Source organism: Pangasianodon hypophthalmus, chromosome 10 (assembly GCF_027358585.1).
Source record: "Pangasianodon hypophthalmus isolate fPanHyp1 chromosome 10, fPanHyp1.pri, whole genome shotgun sequence".
Taxonomy (NCBI): Eukaryota; Metazoa; Chordata; class Actinopteri; order Siluriformes; family Pangasiidae; genus Pangasianodon; species Pangasianodon hypophthalmus.
Window position 1 is genome coordinate 15416666 of NC_069719.1, and position 11515 is coordinate 15428180.

The 11515-nt window shown below is 37.8% G+C and overlaps 1 protein-coding gene across 2 annotated transcripts in view; it reads left to right on the forward strand.

Annotated features, from left to right (window-relative positions):
* entpd5a (ectonucleoside triphosphate diphosphohydrolase 5a) overlaps positions 1 to 9449 on the forward strand; it is a 13177-nt gene extending 3728 nt beyond the window's left edge. Inside the window, exons 2-14 of one of the 2 annotated variants that reach the window (XM_026933970.3) lie at positions 829 to 1627; positions 2416 to 2495; positions 2945 to 3088; positions 3551 to 3626; positions 4405 to 4440; positions 4895 to 4983; positions 5087 to 5166; positions 5257 to 5318; positions 5429 to 5530; positions 6264 to 6407; positions 6510 to 6566; positions 7558 to 7673; positions 7883 to 9449. In XM_026933970.3, coding sequence (XP_026789771.1) covers positions 1345 to 1627; positions 2416 to 2495; positions 2945 to 3088; positions 3551 to 3626; positions 4405 to 4440; positions 4895 to 4983; positions 5087 to 5166; positions 5257 to 5318; positions 5429 to 5530; positions 6264 to 6407; positions 6510 to 6566; positions 7558 to 7673; positions 7883 to 7966 — 1353 coding nt within the window. In that variant the 5' untranslated portion in view covers positions 829 to 1344 and the 3' untranslated portion in view covers positions 7967 to 9449. Of the gene's footprint in view, positions 1 to 712; positions 1628 to 2415; positions 2496 to 2944; positions 3089 to 3550; positions 3627 to 4404; positions 4441 to 4894; positions 4984 to 5086; positions 5167 to 5256; positions 5319 to 5428; positions 5531 to 6263; positions 6408 to 6509; positions 6567 to 7557; positions 7674 to 7882 lie in introns of those variants that run through there. The other variant, XM_053237620.1, reaches the window with a different exon arrangement.
* The last annotated feature ends 2066 nt before the right edge of the window (positions 9450 to 11515 follow it).

The following is an 11515-nucleotide window of genomic DNA, read 5'->3' on the forward strand; positions in this document are numbered from 1 at the left end:
CTTTCTGAAAATCCTGTGGTCGTTGAAGCAATGAGTGGGAGTTAAATGATTTTTCACATGCTTTTTACTGCTTATACCAGTAAAAAAAATGAACATGCTTAAGCTATGTTCATACACCAATTCTCTTTGTGAAAGATCACTTTATGCATTTTAGTTTAGAATTTGGTCATTTTTCAACAGCAAAACACATAGCTATAACTTTTATTTTGCTTCTGAATAGTCACTTGGTATAGAATCATCTTACACTTAATCTTCAGTGAAAGCAGTAACAACATGCACACAGTCTGCAAAATATCAGGTGATGGTAAATGAGAAAACAATAAAAGTAACCCCCATTTCCCACAAATACTCACAACCATGCATACATCTGTCCAAGCTGTCTTGTTTTAATGATTATAGTGCAATTTACCCTTATTTTAAAGTCCCACAATGAATTAGATAATGTCTACATTTCTTTGTTCTTCCTTTATAAACGACCAAGGGCAGAAAAAGGCCACATTAAGAAGTTATGAGCTGAAAAATGCAAATTAGTTATGTCTTAAATAGCTGTCATTTTGTGTAAAGTCATTTATGATTCTTTAGTAGCAGATTTATAATATCTCTACTAAGGAAAAAAGCAAGAAAAAGTTGACTTAAAGTAATTGAAAGTTTGCAAGTGGAGGGTGACATGGTTGTCAACAGAGATAGTAGTTAAGTAACAAGATTGACTGCAAAACCATAGGTCTTAATTAAGTACACCCATAAAAGTGTATTTTAAGACCACTGCTCCTAGTCTTAATAGTCTAACCTGTTTTGAAGTCTCAATATATACTTCTTTTAACTTTATAGGAATCTTCAAGCTGCATTTAAGCCACTTCAGATGAGGATGCCATGGGTTGGTACGTCTATTTAAGAGAAAGAAATTGTGCTGTGTAGCAGGTATTCCACAAGAGTTCTTTTTTTTTTTTTTAGGGAGGGGAAGAGGATGGTGGGGGATGGCTCCTGGAGGACTTGAGATGGAGAGCCTCAGGATTGGTGGATGGCTTTGCTTGGCATGGCCCCCTGCCAAGCCCTTATGTCTTTATATACTGTTAACAGAAGACCATCCAGTCCCGAGTGTGTCTCTGTCTTCACCCCCCCCCCTTTCTCTCTATCTCTGCTACTGCTCTTCTCCTCTCTTCAGCTGCTCACCTCATCTGCTGACCTTCATCTGCATTTGCATGCACCTCAGTTTCCTTCTCCACAAGAGCAAGACACATCTTCAAACACTTTCCTCCTTTAGAAAGCAGCTTAAAAGATATTAGACCAAATTTTAAAGAAATACATCTCCAGTTGTTGATAGTGCTGCCTTGCGAGAGAGAAACCATGCCACAGCAGATGTTTCTACTGTCGGTGGTGTCCATGTGGCTTTTGGCTGGGCACTTCCTAGCTGAAGCAACATACTACAACCACCCCTTGTACAACCGCCATTTGTACAATTACCGCCACCGCATATTCAACCACCATGCCAACATGGACAATCTACTGCCTCCAGAGGTCCCAGCAGAGGCGGAGGTACCACCTCCTCGCACCTTTCATGGGATCATGTTCGACGCCGGCAGCACCGGCACCCGCATCCACATCTACAAGTTCATTCAGAAGGACCCAGGTGAGTTCTTATTCTCTCTATTCCCTTTCTCCTCTGCTAATAAGTCCATACAGAACATCTGAACCTAGCAGCAGGTAAGTGCCTTTGTCAGTCTTCTAGCTGTTTCAGTATTCTCTTCTGCAGTGGCTCCATCGCTCCAATCCATTGTCACTTCCATTTTCAGGGCACAACATTACAGCATGAACTCCAAATGATCCTGTGTAGTCCTGCCTTGTAAACTCAGTTGACTCCTCTCTCTCTCTCTCTTGCTCTGCCTCTCTCACTGTCTCTCTTGCTTTCTCTCTCCTGCGCTAGCAAACCTAGTGCTGTCTCTCTGCAGTGTCTGGGTTTACTGCAGGATTATTCACTGTGAGGTGCTAAGGCAAACAGAAACATTCGGGTGGGAAGAGAAAGAGAGCTTTGCAGGCGGAGAAAGTGTGTGTGTGTGTGTGAGAGAGAGAGAGAAGTGCAAGAGTTTGCAGTTTTGACACTGAAACAGTTTCAATCAACAAAATTGAGAAGTCTGTTCAAAATGAGTGGTAGTAATCATTTTTAAAAATGTTCTTCATGTTGAGACATAGCATCACTTGTGATGATGTAAAGTTTGAGTCCGAAGGAACTGGTAATTTGTCTGTCTGGAAAAAAATTTGTGGTCACCATTTTATGGTTACAATAGCCATTTACAAAGTACACAGTAAGCACAAGCACAATTGGCATATACGAGCTGAAGAAGTTAACCACAGTTGATACCTAATGTGCATCTTCTAAACCAATTGTTCATCTGTCATCTGTCTCTGTGTTTCTGACAGCTGGGCTGCCGGTGCTTGACAATGAAATGTATAATGCAGTGAAGCCTGGACTGTCAGCATATGGAGATAATCCTGAAGAGGTAAGCCTATGTCATTCTCATCACATTATTATGGACAATATTACTGTTATATCCTAATAGACCTCCCTTTTTCCACCACAGTGTTAACTCAAATTCCAGATGACATTTTTGTTATTTCCATTGATGGATCACTTGATGATAAGATGGTCAGTAGTGGAATTTGGATTCCAGACTGTCCACCAAAGTATCGCTTTACTCTGTGACAGCACAGTTATTTTCATAGTGACATATGTACTTTTCCAATCTGGTGTTAACCACAGGACAGACTGATTTGCCTTATGCCAGTAATTATTCTGCCCTCTCTTTCTATACTGTTCCTCCAGTTGCATCCAGTAGATAGATTTTTTATTTTTTTTAAAAAATGTCTCTTATTCAATTTTCTGTTGTTAGAATTTTTGTTAATTGCTTCATGGTCAGTGGATTCACCTTGGTGAAATTGTCTGTTTCAGGGTGGAGAGACCATCAGACAGCTGCTGAAGGTGGCTAAAAAGACCATCCCCAAGGAGGAATGGTGGCAGACCCCCGTGTTACTGAAAGCCACCGCTGGCCTGCGGCTGATGCCCAAGGAGAAAGCCCAAGCTCTGTTGGATGAGGTAAGGCAAGCTCTCTTTTTCACTGCCTTGATTTTTTTCCCCATCGCTCCTTTCCTCAGACAGTTTGGTGGAGAAACCAGCTATTCCGCCAAAGACAGGGAGATGTTAACCACATTGTGTGTGTGATGGAGAGGAAAAGCAAGAAAAAGGGCTAGAGGCTGCTATTGCATAAAAACAGCTGTTTTGAGGCTGTCTGGAACATTGGGCTAAACTGGCTTTTGAATTATTTTACCAACACAGCAACCACAAACATGGTTTCGAATTCCCTCAGTTACAGACAATTTCAGTTGATTCAGTTCATTTCCTGCAGATAAAAGGACTTGGCAAGAGGATTAGGTTTTTTTTTAATTTTCATACATATTTTAATAAATTACAAATCATTTGAGATTTCAGTTGTATAGCAGGTGTATTGTGTGTTTAAAAGCTGAAATTTTTGTTCAAATTAAATTCTTATGTTCACAGGTGAAACAAGTATTTGATGAATCTCCTTTCTATGTGCCAGGCAACAGTGTCACACTCATGAATGGCACAAACGAAGGTATTAAAGTTTCATTTGTCACTGCTTTTACCATTTAGGCATTATTTTAATTTCTTCCCACATAATGCAGCCCTAGATACTTAACTGTATGCCATGATGTAAATATAAATATGAAAGCCACATCATGGCAATATTCTTTACTGTTGAAACCTTAATGAATTTGCTTTCATCCTCCCACATGTATTGTTAAATATATTTTTTTTAATCAGCGTTACACATTTTTGTTACTGCAAGCTCAGATGTACAAGTCATTACCTGCTTTTATGAGATGTGAGTAATATCACATCTCAGACATGTCTGATTACCTGGGCTGAACCCTGATGGCCAAGAAATCAGGACACACTTTATGAAATAAGATTTGACCTTAATGAAGAAACATGCAGTACATGTACTTAAAATCTGTCTGAGCTATCTGGCAGAGCCGAAAACCACTAATAGCAGGTGGCAAAGTTATGGCAATGACTCAGTTGTGGCCCCGTATCCCAAAGTAGGGCGTAGGCTGCCAGAATAAAGAAATCATACCTTGGGAACTTCAAATTCAAGTAATAAACTGTTACTGCTTCTTGAAATGAATACTTAAGAGGATTATTCAAAGCCGTTCATACTAGAAAACTCATTGTTCTAGTATGAAATTCATATTGAAAGTGGCTGATACATAGTTCAGTGTAATAAATGTGGTGAAACTAACTGTGTTATCTGCTCAGATTACTAATCCTATAAAACCACAACAACAGCAGTATATATTGTGATCTTATGTATTGTCTCTCTTGCTCTACAGGAGTGCTGGCTTGGGTTACAGTGAATTTCCTGACAGGTTAAGTATTGCTCATGTTTTGCGAAGGTGGTGTCAGTGGTGGATGGTGGCTGGTGGTCTGTGGTCAGTGTGGAGTTTCACTGAATTTTTTTTAGAGCAATAAAATAATGGAGTCTCCTCTCTGCTGCACTGCCCGTGACTCAGCTCCTACCATCTGCCTCTGACAACCTCATAGTTCTCACTTTGGGGAAAACTCCCATAGAGCATGAGTGATTTTACATATAAAAGCCTAAAAAAAAACCCAGAAACCCATAAACTTTACTTAACATCTCCTAACTATTTCTAATGCACTTTTATTATCTGTCTTATACAGAATGACCTCTCATGTTGTTTTATTAAAATATGGCCATAAGTGAACAGTAGTAAAGGTCATGAGAAATTCTACCTCTGCCAATAATACTGTGATCTTTAAATTGCAACCTTTGTATAATTTTGCCATACTTCTGTGTTATAGGTCACTTGTATGCCAATACCAGAAAAACTGTAGGAATCTTGGATCTGGGTGGAGGTTCAACCCAAATCACATTTCTCCCAAAATCAAAGGTATGACTGTGATCAGCCGATAATAGATAATAAAGTAGATAAGAGATAATATATATATATGAAATGTACAACCTCATAATTATCTTTTTTTTTTCCCCTGCAGAAAACAGTGCAGAATGCTCCTCACGATTACATTGCACGCATCGACTTGTTCAACACCACTTACGAGCTTTACACCCACAGGTATTTTACTGGAGAAAACTTATTCTATATTGTATTCATACAGTTATATTGCAAAATTCACCTATATACCGACCTTCTTTCCTAATGTAGTTACCTTGGAAATGGACTTGTTGCAGCCCGACTGGCGACTCTTGGTGCACTTGGAGCAGATGGTAATGTTTCTTGATGTTCCTTTAGATAATCAACACAATTATATTTTAACGTTGATCTTTCCAGGATCCATTAATGGTTAAAATACTGTACCAACCTTTGTATCCTCCAGATCTTGACCACAAAGTTTTCACAAGTTCTTGCCTTCCCAAGAAGTTCAGAGAAGATTGGACCTTTGGTGGGATCACCTACAAAGTCAGTGGAATCCCAGATGGTAAGAGCTTAACAAGCAACCTGCTTTTCTTCGTTTTCCCATTTTACACAACAGAAATAAAGAATCAATGTCAATCCCAGGTCTCAGAGGAGATAATGATTCTAAGAGTAATTATTCAGTTCCAGAAATTTTCTTGATATGAGTAACCCATTACACAAGGCTGAGCACAATTGAGTTTAAGACATTAATTTGACAGCACTTTAGTGAGGGTGTAATTGTGTAATTGTGGACCCAAACAGCATATTCAGGGTTTTGCCAGTTCCGTGTAATTGTCCACCTCTCATGCGTTTGAACAATAATAATACTGCAAACATTGTATTTAAGTGAAGAGAAAATTGTTAGTTGAGTCCTCAAATGATATAACACTCCCTTACCGCAGCCATGTAGCCAAGAGATACTGGTTAGGTCACGTGCTTGGTATTTTCCGTTTCACATAGCTTGCAGCTTTATCATGACCATGCCCAATTTCGTAATATGAAATCACTAACAAACTTGGCTTCTGCTCTAAGTGTAGACTCTGTCAGCATATGATTTCCCCTCAACCAGTCCATACTCCTAGCTTAGTTAAGTATGTAGCAAGTCTATTTTTAGCTTCTGAGGTAGGACCTCTTAAATCTAAGGTCATACTATGGGATTGTATTTTGCGCATTTGGCGACATTCCGCGACATGCATTGTCTGAAAAATGGGTAATTAAAAAAGTGCATCATGTCTCATTGGATCTTGCCTCCACAGGTTATGCAGGATATAAACTGTGCTACCATGAAGTGATGCGTGTGGTGAAAGGGATCGTACATCAGCCCTATGAAGTCAAGGGAAACAGTGTCTTCTATGCCTTCTCCTATTACTATGACAGAGCCGTGGAGTCTGGCCTTATTGGTAATAGATTCCTGCATTTGTTCATTTAAATCACAGTAAAAATGGTAAGAATTTTAGGAGAATTTCTGTAGCTGATTTGTTCATTTTCTGTCTCTGTCTTAGATGGCTCCAGAGGCGGTGTTGTGGAGGTCAGAGATTTCAAGAAGAGAGCCAAAGAAGGTAAGGCGCCAGCCTTTGGAAGTTTTCCTTCCCTCCCAGGCACATTCAGGTCAAAGCCTTACCGTACACACTGTACAAATATAAACTCTCAGTGCTTATTTGCATTTGAGACTCCCGACAATCGCACAACCTTCACAAAATGACAGCTTCGCCACCACATAAACACACCCTGTCCCTCTCCCACACAAATACCTTACCCTGTGTGTTCTACTACCTCTGTATCTGCCCAGCCCACTAACTTGGCACATTTTAGTGCCCTCCGAATAATTGCCTAGCTATCGTAATGCACATGCTATTGCAAACACTGGACATGCTATTGCAAACACTGTTGACTATTACATGAAGGTCACCCTTCCAAAAAGAGAAGACCTGACGCCTGAGATTGATTTACAGCCTTTGGCTTATTACCCAGATTCTGTCAAATAATATATATCACTGAAGTGCCAGATTTATCCTGAGTGCAAAGGAGTTGGGTATTTTATGTAAGGCTTTTATTTGTGTAGTGAGAACACTGTTGCATGCTCTTGATGAGCCACTTTTGGCACGTGGTGGACCTCCTCCATCTCCTCCTCCTGTTTGACTGTCATGTACTAGTTGCCAGACGTCTAACAAGAGGAGCTGTTTCTTAATGACGTGCCCCATACAAGAACACTTGGCAATCTGTCACAGCTTACCCCTTGTGGCTTGCCACCTCTTTATAACATGCGCAACCTAAGCCATGAAACAATCTATTTTACACCTCAGCTCGAGAAAAATGGTCAACATTGTATGTGCCTCTATTTCACGGTATTGTGGCAGACAGGCAAACATGACTTACATTAATATTTTGGTGTGTTGCGTAATTCTTCCCAATAACTTAAGCTGACTGGAGGGTGTGTAATTTTCTAAATTCCTGCCATTTTTATTTTCTGTGATTAATCCATTGATCAATATTTTATTTAATAGACATAGATTAAAATATAAAACCTATCCTTTTCCCTCTTTTGTTAAGTTTGCAACAAGATGACTAAATACCGTCCTATCAGCCCTTTCTTGTGCATGGACATGACCTACATCACTGTCCTTCTGAAAGAGGGGTTTGGCTTCAAGGACAACACTGTTCTGCAGGTGGGCATTTCACTGCTGGGTGTTTATGATGACCCAGCAACTTTCTTACTGTATAAAAATGCCAAATTACGGGGTAATTTAAAGTGTAGTTGTGAGTTGGCAGAAATGAATACAGTATATTTCTATTTATGGTTTATGAATGGCAGTAAAATAAGGCAGTTTGTGCAATTTAATGGTAATTCTGTCTTCTGTCTGTTTATCTCCTACAGCTTACTAAAAAGGTGAACAATGTTGAAACAAGTTGGGCCTTAGGGGCCACTTTCGATTACTTTCACAACCTGAACATTCACTAAAGCCTGCAGACTTTTTGGTGCCACAGGGTGGGTAAACACAGGGTCAGAGTGAGGAACCTCGCCTACGCCTCACACTCCTCACTGAGTTTCAAGCAGCCCTGCACTGTAGCCACGCTCTTCTCCCTCCCTACCATTCAAACACCCGGAGTTCTTTCCGCAACGAAATGACCTGTATTTCTGTAAAAACGGCCAGGCCAACCTCATATTCCTACTGTATGCCTAACCCAGGATTAGTTTATTTTTGTAACTTGGGCGTTTACATTTTTTTTTCTGCTTTCGTCTCACCTGAGGCGCTGCCTGTCTATTTTGGCAGTCTTTGAGTTTGTGATGGGTAGTGAGATTTAATACAACCATTCACAGCTTTTTAAGGACCTCGCCTTGTGCTGTGTGCAGAAATTTTATGCAGTGGGATGGGGGGAAAATACAATTTCATTATGGAAATTAATTGGAGCTCCCAATAAGAATGATCAGTTTCCATGCAGTAACTATCTCTTGGTAACTGGCATTCATGTATTTATACATTACAAAAAATAAATGGATCCAATTTGTAAAAAATTTTTTTAGATAATATTGCAGTACAAATTCTAAAAATACTAAACCCTTTCACAACACAATTTAGTTGTAGCAGTTTATTTACTGTTGTTTATGCTTGTAATTATTGGTGGAAGACAGGTCGAGATGGATTCAGGAGTAAATCATCTCATCACTGAATTTGGTCAAGTGCATGAATGCTGTTGTATGAATTTATGTACGTGTGTATTTATGTATGTCTGTTTGTATGTTGAGAAACTTTACCTTTAATGTTGGACTGGAACGTCTAGTGCTACAACAGAAATCTTGCAGATATTTTGGACATGTAAGTACAAACTTGAGACAGCCAAATTGTGAGTATGTTACTGATTTGTCTACTCATATGAACTCAGGTTTCTACCTAAATTACCCAGTCGATGATAATTGATGTTAGAACACTGTTTGCATTAGCACCCTTACAGGTATTCTGGCATACAACATGAACACCTCTGTGGGAACGTGTAAAAAAAAAAAAAAAAAAAAAAAAAAAAAGGCTTTTGGCTCAATGCACTTAATATCCAAAGTATCATTTGTGAATTATTGTATAAATATTTATTACGTATAGATATTGTTACCTAAATGCACAACAGTGCATATTCAACATTGTTACTTTATTTTGTATGTATTCTATTCATGACCATTCATACCTTTAACATGCCTATATGTATATACACATTACCCATGACTGTATATATCACCTAATAATCAATAGGATTATTATTCATAAGTTTTTGTGACAGAAATAACTGATGTGATGATGTGCATAAGTTCTATGAAAGATGTTAATGATTAGCCATATACTCACTGACAAACACAGCAGATGCTATAAATATGCTTCAGCCTGTTTCAGTCATTGTTGATTATGTACCATGTGAATAAAATAAATAAACACTCATTGTATAAGACTTCTAAACTTGAGACCTTGTAGTTACATGCCATGGTATACTTGTGGATTGTTCTAAAAATCCATGTTTAATAGTACTCCTGAGCATCATCTGGTAGATCATAGAGTAAAACATCTTCATACTAACTGTCATCTATAAGGAGTGCCTCAAGGCTACATTCCTGGTCCACTTGAAATTGTGCAAGCAATCTACAAATGTTTTCATTCAAGAACTCATATAATGAGCTTAGGAAGCTTTGTCTATAAAATATGGGGTTTTCTGAGCCACACAGACAAACAATTTACAACCCTGCAAACACCAACAACAGCTCAAACAAATTTCTGTTTATATGTACAATATACATACATACATAGTTTGTAATTTAGATGAAATCACTGGGTTTTGAGTTTATTTACAACTAGAAAATAACTAAGTCTTCACAGGGCTAGTGTGTTTTATCAGCATAATTGTTAAATACTGACAAAGCAAAAGAAAAAAAACACGAACATAATGAAATTTTAAATGAAATAAAAAAGCAAAAAGATAAAAAAAAAAAAAAAAAAAAAAAGGATTATTTCTACAAACTGAATACAAACTATGCTGCCAATTATGAACTACCTTCGTATTAGCAGAATTATAATTTTGCAATTTTCTGAGCTTCAGTAAGATACATTTCAGTTGAACATTCTAAAATATTTGTCAGATGCTATTTAGGGGATTAAAAGTGTAAGAAATTCTTAATTATAATGAAACTTACATTCATAAGTATTCTTAGAAGTTCATTATAAGAAACTTCTATTTCATGTTTTTTACATAATTATATTTATATTTATATAAATTATATTTATTATAATTATATTATAATTCTCAACCTCAAGGTCACTTTCAACATAAAGAAACAATTTGATCAATTTAACAATTTATAATCCTGCAATCATCTCACACAAATAGACATCATAATCATAAAAGCAATGGGATAAAGTAGATATAGAGGTGGGAGAAACAGAATGATAGAGCAAGTGCTTAGTTACCAATGTAAAGTGGGTTTTGAGCTGTGGTATAGTATGTGATACAGGCAAGGGATCAGATTTAATGGAGATGAATTCCAAAGCTTAGGCATCACTGCATTAGTCAGTATCTAGTGACCATTCACTGGCATCAGACGATAACTAACGGTGTATGGAAATAACAGTTCAGCTACTTAATCTGGAGAACAGCCATTTAAGGCTAAGCAGGTGAGGAGGAGAATTTTGTATTAAATATGGTAAAAGATGAATAAACAAATGAAAGTGTGTGGGTTGTGACGGTACCCAAGTTTGGTATTAGCCATGTTCAGGTCTTCCTTTTCAGGTCCTGAGTAACACGATCAGACGTTAATTTAGGGCTGGAACTAATGTTCCAGAGAGCTTCAGTAGATCACCAGGACTAGATGTGGATACTCTGGGCTGAAATATGGGACATTTACTTCCAGCTGCTGAATTTTGGATACATTCCAATCTGTCACGTTTTGGCAGGAAGACCAGTAAAACAGTTACCGCAGTAATAATAAAGGGGTAGGGTTTTATAAAGTTTTGATCTTCTTTAAAATTGAGTATAGTCTTGCAAAATCACAGAGATCTTTGTGAAAGGATTAAGTAATCAATGATCGAGTCGAAGATGATTTGACAATAACCCAATAAAAGCAGAGGTCTGAATGCTCATATATTAAAGATCTGGGACTAATTAGAGCAACAATATGATAATATAACCAAGGAGCAGCATTTAAACTGTGAAAAGGAGTGAAACAAGTACAGAGCCCTGAGGGATACCTCACACAACTAAAACAAACAAATATTTGTTAAATGATGATAGTGAAATATATCAGTATTTTAATTTAGATTTAAAATAACACTGTTTGCATTACAATATTTCTTTTGTTCTGTTATCTACTATTTGTGTTTCTCTTTGCCTTTCTTGTTAAAATACTCACCTAACTTAATTTGTCTGTTTAAATGTTTATGAATTTTGTGATTACTTATTCTCATTTCTCAGGTGTATATAAATGTGTATATACCCATTACAATCTGTGCAGACAGTAATGTGTACTGATGTATTG